Source organism: Lethenteron reissneri, chromosome 49 (assembly GCF_015708825.2).
Source record: "Lethenteron reissneri isolate LAM-NWPU_2019-01 chromosome 49, ASM1570882v1, whole genome shotgun sequence".
NCBI lineage: Eukaryota > Metazoa > Chordata > Hyperoartia > Petromyzontiformes > Petromyzontidae > Lethenteron > Lethenteron reissneri.
Genome location: NC_083827.1, coordinates 595,528 through 613,902, shown reverse-complemented (window position 1 = coordinate 613,902; position 18,375 = coordinate 595,528). Strand labels below are relative to the sequence as shown.

Below are 18,375 nucleotides of genomic sequence, written 5' to 3'. Positions count from 1 at the left end.
TGCAGTGTGCTGCGTGTAGCGAGCTGCGTGCAGTGTGCTGCGTGTAGCGAGCTGCGTGCAGCGAGCTGCGTGCAGTGTGCTGCGTGTAGCGAGCTGCGTGCAGTGAGCTGTGTGTAGCGTGCTGCGTGTAGCGAGCTGCGTGCAGTGAGCTGCGTACAGTGTGCTGTGTGTAGCGTGCTACGTGTAGCGAGCTGCGTGCAGTGTGCTGTGTGTAGCGAGCTGCGTACAGTGTGCTGCGTGTAGCGTGCTGCGTGTAGCGATCTGCGTACAGTGTGCTGCGTGTAGCGAGCTGCGTGCAGTGTGCTGCGTGTAGCGTGCTGCGTACAGTGCTGCGTGTAGCGAGCTGCGTGCAGCGTGCTGCGTGTAGCGTGCTGCGTGTAGCGAGCTGCGTACAGTGTGCTGCGTGTAGCGTGCTGCGTGTAGCGTGCTGCGTGCAGCGTGCTGCGTGTAGCGTGCTGCGTGTAGCGAGCTGCGTGCAGTGTGCTGTGTGTAGCGTGCTGCGTGCAGTGTGCTGCGTGTAGCGAGCTGCGTGTAGCGTGCTGTGTGTAGCGAGCTGCGTACAGTGTGCTGCGTGTAGCGAGCTGCGTGCAGTGTGCTGTGTGTAGGGAGCTGCGTGCAGTGTGCTGCGTGTAGCGAGCTGCGTGCAGTGTGCTGTGTGTAGCGTGCTGTGTGTAGCGAGCTGCGTACAGTGTGCTGTGTGTAGCGAGCTGCGTACAGTGTGCTGCGTGCAGCGTGCTGCGTGCAGCGTGTAGCGTGCTGCGTGCAGTGTGTAGCGAGCTGCGTGCAGTGTGCTGTGTGTAGCAAGCTGCGTGCAGTGTGCAGTGTGCTGTGTGTAGCGAGCTGCGTGCAGTGTGCTGTGTGTAGCGTGCTGCGTGCAGTGTGCTGCGTGTAGCGAGCTGCGTACAGTGTGCTGCGTGTAGCGAGCTGCGTGCAGTGTGCTGCATGTAGCGTGCTGCGTGTAGCGTGCTGCGTGCAGTGTGCTGTGTGTAGCGAGCTGCGTGCAGTGTGCTGTGTGTAGCGAGCTGCGTGCAGCGTGCTGCGTGCAGAGTGCTGTGTGTAGCGAGCTGCGTGCAGTGTGCTGTGTGTAGCGTGCTGCGTGTAGCGTGCTGCGTGCAGCGTGCTGTGTGTAGCGAGCTGCGTGCAGTGTGCTGTGTGTAGCGAGCTGCGTGTAGCGTGCTGCGTGCAGTGTGCCGTGTGTAGCGAGCTGCGTGCAGTGTGCTGTGTGTAGCGTGCTGCGTGTAGCGTGCTGCGTGCAGCGTGCTGTGTGTAGCGAGCTGCGTGCAGTGTGCTGCGTTAGCGTGCTGCGTGCAGCGTGCTGCGTGTAGCGAGCCGCGCGCCCTGCAGACCGCAGTGTGTGGCGTGCCAAACGTGATGGCGTGCCGCGTGCGTTCAGCATCGCAAGTCATCACGCAGCCCGCCACGTGCCACGCACAGTAACATTGCACGCAACGTGACGTTACACGCATTGTGACATTACAATACGTGTAACGTTACATATCATGTGCAGTGTGTCACATTTTACACCCAGCACTTCATGCACGCATTATGTAAGCGCTATGCCCTGCGCTTCATGTACTGTGTGTTAGGCGTTTCGTGCTGTATATTGAGGAAAGTACTACTGCCGTGCATTAGTCACCGATTATCAAGCTTTGTGTTATGCACCAAGTATTGTGTCTGTGTAACATGTTCCAGGCTTTATGTGCATGTATTATCTGCTCTATGTTATGTAGCCGGTCTTATCTACCGCACGTTAAGTGGCTTGCATTAAGTGCTGCATGTCACGTCGGACGTATCTTGCTCACGCTGCACGGCGTGCATCACGTGCTGCTCTTAGATGCCGCATCATGTATTATCTCCCGGGCATTAATCGTCATTTATGAAGTGCTGCACACTGCACATTATGTTCCGTGTATGACGTGTGCTGTTTCGCATCACGTGCTATTGTATTACTTTCCAAGTGTTATGTTCCATGTATTAAGTGATGTGTGCTGTGTGTCATGTACCATTAATTATGTCCCGCGTTGGATGTCATGTGCTACGAGTTGTCACGTATAAAATGCCTTGTATTATGTGGTGTGTTGCATGTAATGCACTGTGCATCCCGTGCCATGCATTACAAGTTTCGTATTACATGCGATGTTGTATCACACGCTGCGCTTCGTGTACCCTCCAGCATGATCCCTGCATTACGTGTCGCGCCCGTGGTTACGTGCCGCGTGGTTAACTGTCGCGTGCATGGTCACGTGTCACGCCCGTGGTTACGCGCCATACCCTGCAGGCTGCGGTGCGACGGTTGGTCGGTGCCGGGGCTGCAGCCCTCCTCGTCGCTGGCGTCAGCACACTGGCTCGCCCCGTCACACCTCATCAGCGAGGACGAGACGCACTGCCCGTCCCGGCAGCGAAACTTGCACTCTGAAACGCAGCAAGAAGCAGCGCACACGCTCAGGACCTCGGCACGCCTCGAGCACACTGGCAGCCTGTGCTGTGCTTCTTCTCCGTCTCATGTCAGTCTGCACCATTGCTCTCGTGGATAAGGGCATTCTTCGTTTGCAACTCTTTAAAATAATCATTCAAATTTATAATGCGCATTCCATCCGAGGATCCAAATGCAGTGAACACCTCGTGTGAGACCAAGTCACAAAGCCATCTTCGAGGTCCGTCCGCTTGTCTCTTATCCACACGAGCTGATGCACCTTCCCACACAACCCTCTACGGAGGAGTGTTTGTCACATGCGAATGAAAATGAAAGTGTTTGAATCTCCCAAATTAAGTTAAAATCCGATTTTGGCTTTCCTTTTTTTCCCTTTTCAACCGAAATACCAGAGAAAACGTTTCAAGGGGCGTCTTAGACCGCCGTGTGGTTTGTCCGTTCGCGTGTGCCAATCGGTGTGCTCGTTACTGGCATTCCACTGGAAACGATGACTGCTTCCCAACTTTCATGATGGGGAATCGTTTCTGAAAACGGTGACCGTTTATCATTCAACGGCACGAGTTCTCATCCAGTCAGGGCCACAGTGGCTCACGTTTCCACAAACGGCACCACGACCCGAATCTCCCCCACTCCCATTCTTCCCAACCCCTCTTTGGCATCAACTCAACTCGCCGTGTTTGGAGGAGGAATGCTGCCTATGACCCCAAGAACACCATCCCCACCGTCAAACATGGAGGTGGAAACATTATGCTTTGGGGGTGTTTTTCTGGTAAGGGGACAGGACAACGTCACCGCATCAAAGAGACGATGGACGGGGCCATGTACCGTCAAATCTTGGTTGAGAACCTCCTTCCCTCAGCCAGGGCATTGAAAATGGGTCGTGGATGGGTATTCCAGCATGATAATGACCCAAAACACACGGCCAAGGCAACAAAGGAAAGGCTCAAGAAGAAGCACATTAAGGTCCTGGAGTGGCCTAGCCAGTCTCCAGACCTTAATCCCATAGAAAATCTGTGGAGGGAGCTGAAGGTTCGAGTTGCCAAACGTCAGCCTCGAAACCTTAATGACTTGGAGAAGATCTGCAAAGAGGAGTGGGACAAAATCCCTGCTGAGATGTGTGCAACCTGGTGGCCAACTACAAGAAACGTCTGACCTCTGTGATTACCAACAAGGGTTTTGCCACCAAGTACTAAGTTATGTTTTGCAGAGGGGTCAAATACTTAAGTAATAAAGGTCGATGAGGTGACTTCTGGAATCCGGTCTTTTATTCAACTTGCATTACAGCTTTCCTTCACGCTGCTGACAGGCAGCGTGAGAGGGATAGATAGAGAGACGCACTGCCACGTGGCAACCCGGAGCCCCGCTCACGCGTGGCCCCCTTCCTCCGTTCGTTCCCGTTCTGACCACGTGTCGTTCGTCTCCACCCCTATTTAATACCCGGGTCACGTGGTACGTTTCCACCAATCCTGGTTAGCCTCCATGGAATATTCCAGGCTCCCTCATAGGCTCCCGGGACCACGCCCCTGACTCATCTCCTCATTGGCTGTGGCCAAAGCCAGCAGAAACCAATACTCTACTTACAGCTGTCACCTTTCCATTACGTCAGGGCCACGCCCCTAGGCTTCCCCCCATTGGCTATAGACCAGGACCGGCAGAGCCAATCATCATGACGAGTTGCGATACGTCAGTGAGCCGGATATATCCTCACATTACACTTATTTCCCTCATTAAAATGCAAATCAATTTATAACATTTTTGACATGCGTTTTTCTGGATTTTGTTGTTGTTATTCTGTCTTTCACTGTTCAAATAAACCTACCATTAAAATTATAGACTGATCATTTCTTTGTCAGTGGGCAAACGTACAAAATCAGCAGGGGGTCAAATACTTTTTTCCCTCACTGTACATGATGAGATGCCACTTGGTTGAGCTATCATTTGTGGCCAAGCTGCTTCAAAAAAATAGCTACATAGCTCCGTGGGCATTATTTGGTCAAATAACAAAAACATTGTTTAGTCTTTGAGAGAGATCGCCCTCGGTGCATAGTCTCTCTCGTTGCAGCTGACGCTTTTCCACGAGGGTTCACGTTGAGAGGTGGCAGACATCAGTCGGCCGATGAGCAGCAAGAGAAAAGCGCCCTGAAGAGCCGATATGATTTTGATAAATAATGTAAAAGCACCTCTGTGGAATGCCTGCAATGGCGCTCTAGTAACGTCACCGATTTGAAACAGCTTTTAACACATCGCTGCAGTGGTGTCACTGCAGTGCACTCGTTAAGACTCCTTTAAAGTCATTTTCTCATGAACGAAGCTTCAAACTTGTATCGGACAGCCCGGGACCCATATTGGAGGTGCGTAAGCTACACGACAATGGCAAGTTGTTGTTTTGGGCTGCAGAAATCTTTTATATGCAGAGGGAGATGTGCAGGGTGGCTCAGAAGTCAGGGGGGCCACCTGTGAGTGAACGGGGTGGGGTTCACAAGTGTAGTGACACTCTCAGCCCCTTCACCAGTGAATATAAAAAACAAATGCTGCATTTAATCTGGATGTGCACTTACTTTGGATACATTCCCACTGTGAGAATAAAAAATAAGATTGACCGTGTTGTGATGAACGTTTCTTCTTGCATGCGGAGTTGGGGAGGTGGGGGGGATGAGGAGAGTACTGCCCCCTCCTGTGCAGTCCAGAATTCAGAGGGAGCTCTGTGATATCCGCTTTTGTGGGCCGCTCTCCAACACAAAGGGTCACACTACTCTGCGAGGGTTTCATGTGGAACGTTCGTGTCACCGCGCGATGTAATCAAACTGACAACTGACGGACGCTCGGAGACGTGCGCAGGTCACAATGCGGCTTCGCTCACCGGTGAAGGTCACCGTCGCCTGGAACTCCGCGGCCGCCACACTGCCCTCGGTGGCGCCGGCGCCCGCCCACTGGAACTCGAGCGTCAGCTCGCCGCGGCTGGACAGGACACTCCGGAAGGGCGCCGCCGCCGATGGCGCGGCCGGCGCGCCCGCGGAGGCCGGCCGCTCGCTGCAGATGCGCAGGAGGCGCGGCGATGCGGATGGGGGCCCCTCGCCGTCCGGGAAGCCATCACGCACCTCCAGCCAGGGCAGGGCACAGGCGGCTCGCGGCGTCGTGTTCACATCGCTCGAAACGCCTGTCCGGGAAACGCGGCGCCATTAAGAAGCCAGCGTGGGTCAAGGTGTGAGACCAGGACAGTGTAGGTTAAGGTGTTAGACTAGGATGGAGTGGGTTAAGGTGTTAGACCAGGATAGTGTGGGTTAAGGTGTTAGACCAGGACAGAGTGGGTTAAGGTGTGAGATCAGGACGGAGTGGGTTAAGGTGTTAGACCAGGACAGTGTGGGTTGAAGTGTTAGACCAGGACAGTGTGGGTTAATGTGTGAGACCAGGATGGAGTGGGTTAAGGTGTTAGACCAGGACGGAGTGGGTTAAGGTGTTAGACCAGGACAGTGTGGGTTAACGTGTTAGACCAGGATGGAGTGGGTTAAGGTGTGAGACCAGGACAGTGTGGGTTAAAGTGCTAGACCAGGACAGTGTGGGTTAAGGTGTTAGACCAGGACAGTGTGGGTTAAGGTGTTAGACCAGGACAGTGTGGGTTAAGGTGTGAGACCAGGACGGTGTGGGTTAAGGTGTTAGACCAGGACAGTGTGGGTTAAGGTGTTAGACCAGGACAGTGTGGGTTAAGGTGTGAGACCAGGACAGAGTGGGTTAAGGTGTTAGACCAGGACAGTGTGGGTTAAGGTGTGAGACCAGGACAGAGTGGGTTAAGGTGTTAGACCAGGACAGTGTGGGTTAAGGTGTGAGACCAGGACAGAGTGGGTTAAGGTGTTAGACCAGGACAGTGTGGGTTAAGGTGTTAGACCAGGACAGAGTGGGTTAAGGTGTTAGACCAGGACAGTGTGGGTTAAGGTGTGAGACCAGGACAGAGTGGGTTAAGGTGTGAGACCAGGACAGTGTGCGTTAAGGTGTTAGACCAGGACAGTGTGGGTTAAGGTGTGAGACCAGGACAGTGTGGGTTGAAGTGTTAGACCAGGACAGTGTGGGTTAAGGTGTGAGACCAGGACAGTGTGGGTTAAGGTGTGAGACCAGGACAGTGTGGGTTAAGGTGTGAGACCAGGACAGTGTGGGTTAAGGTGTGAGACCAGGACAGAGTGGGTTAATGTGTTAGACCAGGACAGTGTGGGTTAAGGTGTGAGACCAGGACAGAGTGGGTTAAGGTGTTAGACCAGGACAGTGTGGGTTAAGGTGTTAGACCAGGACGGTGTGGGTTAAGGTGTTAGACCAGGACAGTGTGGGTTAAGGTGTTAGACCAGGACAGTGTGGGTTAAGGTGTGAGACCAGGACGGTGTGGGTTAAGGTGTGAGACCAGGACAGTGTGGGTTAAGGTGTGAGACCAGGACGGTGTGGGTTAAGGTGTGAGACCAGGACAGTGTGGGTTAAGGTGTTAGACCAAGACAGTGTGGGTTAAGGTGTGAGACCAGGACAGTGTGGGTTGAGGTGTGAGACCAAGACAGAGTGGGTTAAGGTGTGAGACCAGGACAGTGTGGGTTAAGGTGTGAGACCAGGACAGAGTGGGTTAAGGTGTGAGACCAGGACAGTGTGGGTTAAGGTGTTAGACCAGGACAGAGTGGGTTAAGGTGTTAGACCAGGACAGTGTGGGTTAAGGTGTGAGACCAGGACAGTGTGGGTTAAGGTGTTAGACCAGGACAGAGTGGGTTAAGGTATGAGACCAGGACAGTGTGGGTTAAGGTGTTAGACCAGGACAGAGTGGGTTAAGGTGTTAGACCAGGACAGTGTGGGTTAAGGTGTGAGACCAGGACAGTGTGGGTTAAGGTGTTAGACCAGGACAGTGTGGGTTAAGGCGTTAGACCAGGACAGTGTGGGTTAAGGTGTGAGACCAGGACAGAGTGGGTTAAGGTGTTAGACCAGGACAGTGTGGGTTAAGGTGTTAGACCAGGACAGTGTGGGTTAAGGTGTGAGACCAGGACAGAGTGGGTTAAGGTGTGAGACCAGGACAGTGTGGGTTAAGGTGTGAGACCAGGACAGTGTGGGTTAATGTGTGAGACCAGGATGGAGTGGGTTAAGGTGTTAGACCAGGACGGAGTGGGTTAAGGTGTTAGACCAGGACAGTGTGGGTTAACGTGTTAGACCAGGATGGAGTGGGTTAAGGTGTGAGACCAGGACAGTGTGGGTTAAAGTGCTAGACCAGGACAGTGTGGGTTAAGGTGTTAGACCAGGACAGTGTGGGTTAAGGTGTTAGACCAGGACAGTGTGGGTTAAGGTGTGAGACCAGGACGGTGTGGGTTAAGGTGTTAGACCAGGACAGTGTGGGTTAAGGTGTTAGACCAGGACAGAGTGGGTTAAGGTGTGAGACCAGGAAAGTGTGGGTTAAGGTGTGAGACCAGGACAGAGTGGGTTACGGTGTTAGACCAGGACAGAGTGGGTTAAGGTGTTAGACCAGGACAGAGTGGGTTAAGGTGTTAGACCAGGACAGTGTGGGTTAAGGTGTGAGACCAGGACAGAGTGGGTTAAGGTGTGAGACCAGGACAGTGTGCGTTAAGGTGTTAGACCAGGAGAGTGTGGGTTAAGGTGTGAGACCAGGACAGTGTGGGTTGAAGTGTTAGACCAGGACAGTGTGGGTTAAGGTGTGAGACCAGGACAGTGTGGGTTAAGGTGTGAGACCAGGACAGTGTGGGTTAAGGTGTGAGACCAGGACAGTGTGGGTTAAAGTGTGAGACCAGGACAGAGTGGGTTAATGTGTTAGACCAGGACAGTGTGGGTTAAGGTGTGAGACCAGGACAGAGTGGGTTAAGGTGTTAGACCAGGACAGTGTGGGTTAAGGTGTTAGACCAGGACGGTGTGGGTTAAGGTGTTAGACCAGGACAGTGTGGGTTAAGGTGTTAGACCAGGACAGTGTGGGTTAAGGTGTGAGACCAGGACGGTGTGGGTTAAGGTGTGAGACCAGGACAGTGTGGGTTAAGGTGTGAGACCAGGACGGTGTGGGTTAAGGTGTGAGACCAGGACAGTGTGGGTTAAGGTGTTAGACCAGGACAGTGTGGGTTAAGGTGTTAGACCAGGACAGAGTAGGTTAAGGTGTGAGACCAGGACAGAGTGGGTTAAGGTGTGAGACCAGGACAGTGTGGGTTAAGGTGTTAGACCAGGACAGAGTGGGTTAAGGTGTGAGACCAGGACAGTGTGGGTTAAGGTGTGAGACCAGGACAGTGTGGGTTAAGGTGTGAGACCAGGACAGAGTGGGTTAAGGTGTGAGACCAGGACAGTGTGGGTTAAGGTGTGAGACCAGGACAGAGTGGGTTAAGGTGTGAGACCAGGACAGTGTGGGTTAAGGTGTGAGACCAGGACAGTGTCGGTTAAGGTGTGAGACCAGGACAGTGTGGGTTAAGGTGTGAGACCAGGACAGTGTGGGTTAAGGTGTTAGACCAGGACAGAGTGGGTTAAGGTGTGAGACCAGGACAGTGTGGGTTAAGGTGTTAGACCAGGACAGAGTGGGTTAAGGTGTTAGACCAGGACAGTGTGGGTTAAGGTGTGAGACCAGGACAGTGTGGGTTAAGGTGTTAGACCAGGACAGTGTGGGTTAAGGCGTTAGACCAGGACAGTGTGGGTTAAGGTGTGAGACCAGGACAGAGTGGGTTAAGGTGTTAGACCAGGACAGTGTGGGTTAAGGTGTTAGACCAGGACAGTGTGGGTTAAGGTGTGAGACCAGGACAGAGTGGGTTAAGGTGTGAGACCAGGACAGTGTGGGTTAAGGTGTGAGACCAGGACAGAGTGGGTTAAGGTGTGAGACCAGGACAGAGTGGGTTAAGGTGTGAGACCAGGACAGTGTGGGTTAAGGTGTTAGACCAGGACAGTGTGGGTTAAGGTGTGAGACCAGGACGGTGTGGGTTAAGGTGTGAGACCAGGACGGTGTGGGTTAAGGTGTGAGACCAGGACAGAGTGGGTTAAGGTGTGAGACCAGGACAGAGTGGGTTAAGGTGTGAGACCAGGACAGAGTGGGTTAAGGTGTGAGACCAGGACAGAGTGGGTTAAGGTGTTAGACCAGGACAGAGTGGGTTAAGGTGTGAGACCAGGACAGAGTGGGTTAAGGTGTGAGACCAGGACAGTGTGGGTTAAGGTGTGAGACCAGGACAGAGTGGGTTAAGGTGTTAGACCAGGACAGTGTGGGTTAAGGTGTGAGACCAGGACAGTGTGGGTTAAGGTGTGAGACCAGGACAGAGTGGGTTAAGGTGTTAGACCAGAACAGTGTGGGTTAAGGTGTGAGACCAGGACAGTGTGGGTTAAGGTGTTAGACCAGAACAGTGTGGGTTAAGGTGTGAGACCAGGACAGAGTGGGTTAAGGTGTGAGACCAGGACAGTGTGGGTTAAGGTGTGAGACCAGGACAGAGTGGGTTAAGGTGTGAGACCAGGACAGAGTGGGTTAAGGTGTGAGACCAGGACAGTGTGGGTTAAGGTGTTAGACCAGGACAGTGTGGGTTAAGGTGTTAGACCAGGACAGAGTGGGTTAAGGTGTGAGATCAGGACGGAGTGGGTTAAGGTGTTAGACCAGGACAGAGTGGGTTAAGGTGTGAGACCAGGACAGAGTGGGTTAAGGTGTTAGACCAGGACAGTGTGGGTTAAGGTGTGAGACCAGGACAGAGTGGGTTAAGGTGTTAGACCAGGACAGTGTGGGTTAACGTGTTAGACCAGGATGGAGTGGGTTAAGGTGTGAGACCAGGACAGTGTGGGTTAAAGTGCTAGACCAGGACAGTGTGGGTTAAGGTGTTAGACCAGGACAGTGTGGGTTAAGGTGTTAGACCAGGACAGTGTGGGTTAAGGTGTGAGACCAGGACGGTGTGGGTTAAGGTGTTAGACCAGGACAGTGTGGGTTAAGGTGTTAGACCAGGACAGTGTGGGTTAAGGTGTGAGACCAGGACAGAGTGGGTTAAGGTGTTAGACCAGGACAGTGTGGGTTAAGGTGTGGGACCAGGACAGAGTGGGTTAAGGTGTTAGACCAGGACAGTGTGGGTTAAGGTGTGAGACCAGGACAGAGTGGGTTAAGGTGTTAGACCAGGACAGTGTGGGTTAAGGTGTTAGACCAGGACAGAGTGGGTTAAGGTGTTAGACCAGGACAGTGTGGGTTAAGGTGTGAGACCAGGACAGAGTGGGTTAAGGTGTGAGACCAGGACAGTGTGCGTTAAGGTGTTAGACCAGGACAGTGTGGGTTAAGGTGTGAGACCAGGACAGTGTGGGTTGAAGTGTTAGACCAGGACAGTGTGGGTTAAGGTGTGAGACCAGGACAGTGTGGGTTAAGGTGTGAGACCAGGACAGTGTGGGTTAAGGTGTGAGACCAGGACAGTGTGGGTTAAGGTGTGAGACCAGGACAGAGTGGGTTAATGTGTTAGACCAGGACAGTGTGGGTTAAGGTGTGAGACCAGGACAGAGTGGGTTAAGGTGTTAGACCAGGACAGTGTGGGTTAAGGTGTTAGACCAGGCACGGTGTGGGTTAAGGTGTTAGACCAGGACAGTGTGGGTTAAGGTGTTAGACCAGGACAGTGTGGGTTAAGGTGTGAGACCAGGACGGTGTGGGTTAAGGTGTGAGACCAGGACAGTGTGGGTTAAGGTGTGAGACCAGGACGGTGTGGGTTAAGGTGTGAGACCAGGACAGTGTGGGTTAAGGTGTTAGACCAAGACAGTGTGGGTTAAGGTGTGAGACCAGGACAGTGTGGGTTGAGGTGTGAGACCAAGACAGAGTGGGTTAAGGTGTGAGACCAGGACAGTGTGGGTTAAGGTGTGAGACCAGGACAGAGTGGGTTAAGGTGTGAGACCAGGACAGTGTGGGTTAAGGTGTTAGACCAGGACAGAGTGGGTTAAGGTGTTAGACCAGGACAGTGTGGGTTAAGGTGTGAGACCAGGACAGTGTGGGTTAAGGTGTTAGACCAGGACAGAGTGGGTTAAGGTATGAGACCAGGACAGTGTGGGTTAAGGTGTTAGACCAGGACAGAGTGGGTTAAGGTGTTAGACCAGGACAGTGTGGGTTAAGGTGTGAGACCAGGACAGTGTGGGTTAAGGTGTTAGACCAGGACAGTGTGGGTTAAGGCGTTAGACCAGGACAGTGTGGGTTAAGGTGTGAGACCAGGACAGAGTGGGTTAAGGTGTTAGACCAGGACAGTGTGGGTTAAGGTGTTAGACCAGGACAGTGTGGGTTAAGGTGTGAGACCAGGACAGAGTGGGTTAAGGTGTGAGACCAGGACAGTGTGGGTTAAGGTGTGAGACCAGGACAGTGTGGGTTAATGTGTGAGACCAGGATGGAGTGGGTTAAGGTGTTAGACCAGGACGGAGTGGGTTAAGGTGTTAGACCAGGACAGTGTGGGTTAACGTGTTAGACCAGGATGGAGTGGGTTAAGGTGTGAGACCAGGACAGTGTGGGTTAAAGTGCTAGACCAGGACAGTGTGGGTTAAGGTGTTAGACCAGGACAGTGTGGGTTAAGGTGTTAGACCAGGACAGTGTGGGTTAAGGTGTGAGACCAGGACGGTGTGGGTTAAGGTGTTAGACCAGGACAGTGTGGGTTAAGGTGTTAGACCAGGACAGAGTGGGTTAAGGTGTGAGACCAGGAAAGTGTGGGTTAAGGTGTGAGACCAGGACAGAGTGGGTTACGGTGTTAGACCAGGACAGAGTGGGTTAAGGTGTTAGACCAGGACAGAGTGGGTTAAGGTGTTAGACCAGGACAGTGTGGGTTAAGGTGTGAGACCAGGACAGAGTGGGTTAAGGTGTGAGACCAGGACAGTGTGCGTTAAGGTGTTAGACCAGGAGAGTGTGGGTTAAGGTGTGAGACCAGGACAGTGTGGGTTGAAGTGTTAGACCAGGACAGTGTGGGTTAAGGTGTGAGACCAGGACAGTGTGGGTTAAGGTGTGAGACCAGGACAGTGTGGGTTAAGGTGTGAGACCAGGACAGTGTGGGTTAAAGTGTGAGACCAGGACAGAGTGGGTTAATGTGTTAGACCAGGACAGTGTGGGTTAAGGTGTGAGACCAGGACAGAGTGGGTTAAGGTGTTAGACCAGGACAGTGTGGGTTAAGGTGTTAGACCAGGACGGTGTGGGTTAAGGTGTTAGACCAGGACAGTGTGGGTTAAGGTGTTAGACCAGGACAGTGTGGGTTAAGGTGTGAGACCAGGACGGTGTGGGTTAAGGTGTGAGACCAGGACAGTGTGGGTTAAGGTGTGAGACCAGGACGGTGTGGGTTAAGGTGTGAGACCAGGACAGTGTGGGTTAAGGTGTTAGACCAGGACAGTGTGGGTTAAGGTGTTAGACCAGGACAGAGTAGGTTAAGGTGTGAGACCAGGACAGTGTGGGTTAAGGTGTGAGACCAGGACAGTGTCGGTTAAGGTGTGAGACCAGGACAGTGTGGGTTAAGGTGTGAGACCAGGACAGTGTGGGTTAAGGTGTTAGACCAGGACAGAGTGGGTTAAGGTGTGAGACCAGGACAGTGTGGGTTAAGGTGTTAGACCAGGACAGAGTGGGTTAAGGTGTTAGACCAGGACAGTGTGGGTTAAGGTGTGAGACCAGGACAGTGTGGGTTAAGGTGTTAGACCAGGACAGTGTGGGTTAAGGCGTTAGACCAGGACAGTGTGGGTTAAGGTGTGAGACCAGGACAGAGTGGGTTAAGGTGTTAGACCAGGACAGTGTGGGTTAAGGTGTTAGACCAGGACAGTGTGGGTTAAGGTGTGAGACCAGGACAGAGTGGGTTAAGGTGTGAGACCAGGACAGTGTGGGTTAAGGTGTGAGACCAGGACAGAGTGGGTTAAGGTGTGAGACCAGGACAGAGTGGGTTAAGGTGTGAGACCAGGACAGTGTGGGTTAAGGTGTTAGACCAGGACAGTGTGGGTTAAGGTGTGAGACCAGGACGGTGTGGGTTAAGGTGTGAGACCAGGACGGTGTGGGTTAAGGTGTGAGACCAGGACAGAGTGGGTTAAGGTGTGAGACCAGGACAGAGTGGGTTAAGGTGTGAGACCAGGACAGAGTGGGTTAAGGTGTGAGACCAGGACAGAGTGGGTTAAGGTGTTAGACCAGGACAGAGTGGGTTAAGGTGTGAGACCAGGACAGAGTGGGTTAAGGTGTGAGACCAGGACAGTGTGGGTTAAGGTGTGAGACCAGGACAGAGTGGGTTAAGGTGTTAGACCAGGACAGTGTGGGTTAAGGTGTGAGACCAGGACAGTGTGGGTTAAGGTGTGAGACCAGGACAGAGTGGGTTAAGGTGTTAGACCAGAACAGTGTGGGTTAAGGTGTGAGACCAGGACAGTGTGGGTTAAGGTGTTAGACCAGAACAGTGTGGGTTAAGGTGTGAGACCAGGACAGAGTGGGTTAAGGTGTGAGACCAGGACAGTGTGGGTTAAGGTGTGAGACCAGGACAGAGTGGGTTAAGGTGTGAGACCAGGACAGAGTGGGTTAAGGTGTGAGACCAGGACAGTGTGGGTTAAGGTGTTAGACCAGGACAGTGTGGGTTAAGGTGTGAGACCAGGACGGTGTGGGTTAAGGTGTGAGACCAGGACAGTGTGGGTTAAGGTGTGAGACCAGGACAGAGTGGGTTAAGGTGTGAGACCAGGACAGAGTGGGTTAAGGTGTTAGACCAGGACAGTGTGGGTTAAGGTGTGAGACCAGGACAGAGTGGGTTAAGGTGTGAGACCAGGACAGAGTGGGTTAAGGTGTTAGACCAGGACAGTGTGGGTTAAGGTGTGAGACCAGGACAGTGTGGGTTAAGGTGTTAGACCAGAACAGTGTGGGTTAAGGTGTGAGACCAGGACAGAGTGGGTTAAGGTGTTAGACCAGGACAGTGTGGGTTAAGGTGTGAGACCAGGACAGAGTGGGTTAAGGTGTTAGACCAGAACAGTGTGGGTTAAGGTGTGAGACCAGGACAGTGTGGGTTAAGGTGTTAGACCAGAACAGTGTGGGTTAAGGTGTGAGACCAGGACAGAGTGGGTTAAGGTGTGAGACCAGGACAGTGTGGGTTAAGGTGTGAGACCAGGACAGAGTGGGTTAAGGTGTTAGACCAGAACAGTGTGGGTTAAGGTGTGAGACCAGGACAGAGTGGGTTAAGGTGTGAGACCAGGACAGAGTGGGTTAAGGTGTGAGACCAGGACAGAGTGGGTTAAGGTGTGAGACCAGGACAGTGTGGGTTAAGGTGTTAGACCAGGACAGTGTGGGTTAAGGTGTGAGACCAGGACGGTGTGGGTTAAGGTGTGAGACCAGGACGGTGTGGGTTAAGGTGTGAGACCAGGACAGAGTGGGTTAAGGTGTGAGACCAGGACAGAGTGGGTTAAGGTGTGAGACCAGGACAGAGTGGGTTAAGGTGTGAGACCAGGACAGAGTGGGTTAAGGTGTGAGACCAGGACAGAGTGGGTTAAGGTGTTAGACCAGGACAGTGTGGGTTAAGGTGTGAGACCAGGACAGTGTGGGTTAAGGTGTGAGACCAGGACAGTGTGGGTTAAGGTGTGAGACCAGGACAGAGTGGGTTAAGGTGTGAGACCAGGACAGAGTGGGTTAAGGTGTTAGACCAGGACAGTGTGGGTTAAGGTGTGAGACCAGGACAGTGTGGGTTAAGGTGTGAGACCAGGACAGAGTGGGTTAAGGTGTGAGACCAGGACAGAGTGGGTTAAGGTGTTAGACCAGGACAGAGTGGGTTAAGGTGTGAGACCAGGACAGTGTGGGTTAAGGTGTGAGACCAGGACAGAGTGGGTTAAGGTGTTAGACCAGGACAGTGTGGGTTAAGGTGTGAGACCAGGACAGTGTGGGTTAAGGTGTGAGACCAGGACAGAGTGGGTTAAGGTGTGAGACCAGGACAGAGTGGGTTAAGGTGTTAGACCAGGACAGAGTGGGTTAAGGTGTGAGACCAGGACGGTGTGGGTTAAGGTGTTAGACCAGGACAGAGTGGGTTAAGGTGTGAGACCAGGACAGAGTGGGTTAAGGTGTTAGACCAGGACAGTGTGGGTTAAGGTGTGAGACCAGGACAGAGTGGGTTAAGGTGTGAGACCAGGACAGAGTGGGTTAAGGTGTGAGACCAGGACAGTGTGGGTTAAGGTGTGAGACCAGGACAGTGTGGGTTAAGGTGTGAGACCAGGACAGAGTGGGTTAAGGTGTGAGACCAGGACAGAGTGGGTTAAGGTGTGAGACCAGGACAGTGTGGGTTAAGGTGTGAGACCAGGACAGTGTGGGTTAAGGTGTGAGACCAGGACAGTGTGGGTTAAGGTGTGAGACCAGGACAGTGTGGGTTAAGGTGTGAGACCAGGACAGTGTGGGTTAAGGTGTTAGACCAGGACAGTGTGGGTTAAGGTGTGAGACCAGGACAGTGTGGGTTAAGGTGTTAGACCAGGACAGTGTGGGTTAAGGTGTTAGATCAGGACAGTGTGGGTTAAGGTGTTAGACCAGGACAGTGTGGGTTAAGGTGTTAGACCAGGACAGTGTGGGTTAAGGTGTTAGACCAGGACAGTGTGGGTTAAGGTGTTAGATCAGGACAGTGTGGGTTAAGGTGTTAGACCAGGACAGTGTGGGTTAAGGTGTGAGACCAGGACAGTGTGGGTTAAGGTGTGAGACCAGGACAGAGTGGGTTAAGGTGTGAGACCAGGACAGAGTGGGTTAAGGTGTGAGACCAGGACAGTGTGGGTTAAGGTGTGAGACCAGGACAGAGTGGGTTAAGGTGTTAGACCAGGACAGTGTGGGTTAAGGTGTGAGACCAGGACAGTGTGGGTTAAGGTGTGAGACCAGGACAGTGTGGGTTAAGGTGTGAGACCAGGACAGTGTGGGTTAAGGTGTGAGACCAGGACAGTGTGGGTTAAGGTGTGAGACCAGGACAGTGTGGGTTAAGGTATGAGACCAGGACAGTGTGGGTTAAGGTGTGAGACCAGGACAGAGTGGGTTAAGGTGTGAGACCAGGACAGTGTGGGTTAAGGTGTGAGACCAGGACAGAGTGGGTTAAAGTGTGAGACCAGGACAGTGTGGGTTAAGGTGTGAGACCAGGACAGTGTGGGTTAAGGTGTGAGACCAGGACAGTGTGGGTTAAGGTGTGAGACCAGGACAGTGTGGGTTAAGGTGTGAGACCAGGACAGTGTGGGTTAAGGTGTTAGACCAGGACAGTGTGGGTTAAGGTGTGAGACCAGGACAGTGTGGGTTAAGGTGTGAGACCAGGACAGTGTGGGTTAAGGTGTGAGACCAGGACAGTGTGGGTTAAGGTGTGAGACCAGGACAGTGTGGGTTAAGGTGTTAGACCAGAACAGTGTGGGTTAAGGTGTGAGACCAGGACAGTGTGGGTTAAGGTGTGAGACCAGGACAGAGTGGGTTAAGGTGTGAGACCAGGACAGTGTGGGTTAAGGTGTTAGATCAGGACAGTGTGGGTTAAGGTGTGAGACCAGGACAGTGTGGGTTAAGGTGTGAGACCAGGACAGTGTGGGTTAAGGTGTTAGACCAGAACAGTGTGGGTTAAGGTGTGAGACCAGGACAGTGTGGGTTAAGGTGTGAGACCAGGACAGAGTGGGTTAAGGTGTGAGACCAGGACAGTGTGGGTTAAGGTGTTAGACCAGGACAGTGTGGGTTAAGGTGTGAGACCAGGACAGAGTGGGTTAAGGTGTTAGACCAGGACAGAGTGGGTTAAGGTGTGAGACCAGGACAGTGTGGGTTAAGGTGTGAGACCAGGACAGTGTGGGTTAAGGTGTTAGACCAGGACAGTGTGGGTTAAGGTGTGAGACCAGGACAGTGTGGGTTAAGGTGTTAGACCAGGACAGTGTGGGTTAAGGTGTGAGACCAGGACAGTGTGGGTTAAGGTGTGAGACCAGGACAGTGTGGGTTAAGGTGTGAGACCAGGACAGTGTGGGTTAAGGTGTTAGACCAGGACAGTGTGGGTTAAGGTGTGAGACCAGGACAGTGTGGGTTAAGGTGTGAGACCAGGACAGAGTGGGTTAAGGTGTGAGACCAGGACAGTGTGGGTTAAGGTGTGAGACCAGGACAGTGTGGGTTAAGGTGTGAGACCAGGACAGTGTGGGTTAAGGTGTGAGACCAGGACAGTGTGGGTTAAGGTGTGAGACCAGGACAGTGTGGGTTAAGGTGTGAGACCAGGACAGAGTGGGTTAAGGTGTGAGACCAGGACAGTGTGGGTTAAGGTGTGAGACCAGGACAGAGTGGGTTAAGGTGTGAGACCAGGACAGTGTGGGTTAAGGTGTGAGACCAGGACAGTGTGGGTTAAGGTGTGAGACCAGGACAGTGTGGGTTAAGGTGTGAGACCAGGACAGTGTGGGTTAAGGTGTGAGACCAGGACAGTGTGGGTTAAGGTGTGAGACCAGGACAGTGTGGGTTAAGGTGTGAGACCAGGACAGTGTGGGTTAAGGTGTGAGACCAGGACAGTGTGGGTTAAGGTGTGAGACCAGGACAGTGTGGGTTAAGGTGTGAGACCAGGACAGTGTGGGTTAAGGTGTTAGACCAGGACAGAGTGGGTTAAGGTGTGAGACCAGGACAGTGTGGGTTAAGGTGTTAGACCAGGACAGTGTGGGTTAGGGTGTGAGACCAGGACAGTGTGGGTTAAGGTGTGAGACCAGGACAGTGTGGGTTAAGGTGTGAGACCAGGACAGTGTGGGTTAAGGTGTGAGACCAGGACAGTGTGGGTTAAGGTGTGAGACCAGGACAGTGTGGGTTAAGGTGTGAGACCAGGACAGAGTGGGTTAAGGTGTGAGACCAGGACAGTGTGGGTTAAGGTGTTAGACCAGAACAGTGTGGGTTAAGGTGTGAGACCAGGACAGTGTGGGTTAAGGTGTGAGACCAGGACAGTGTGGGTTAAGGTGTGAGACCAGGACAGTGTGGGTTAAGGTGTGAGACCAGGACAGAGTGGGTTAAGGTATTAGACCAGGACAGTGTGGGTTAAGGTGTGAGACCAGGACAGTGTGGGTTAAGG

The 18,375-nt window shown here is 52.8% G+C and overlaps 1 protein-coding gene across 2 annotated transcripts in view; it reads right to left on the bottom strand.

The window, feature by feature from the left end:
* The window catches only part of LDLRAD4 (low density lipoprotein receptor class A domain containing 4), a 193,608-nt gene that overhangs the window by 138,204 nt on the left and 37,029 nt on the right, over positions 1 to 18,375 (bottom strand). For both annotated transcript variants that reach the window (XM_061572094.1, XM_061572095.1), the window contains 2 exons: positions 5,292 to 5,588; positions 2,272 to 2,412 (listed from right to left, as the gene is read on the bottom strand). In XM_061572094.1, coding sequence (XP_061428078.1) covers positions 2,272 to 2,412; positions 5,292 to 5,588 — 438 coding nt within the window. The remainder of the gene's footprint in view (positions 1 to 2,271; positions 2,413 to 5,291; positions 5,589 to 18,375) is intronic.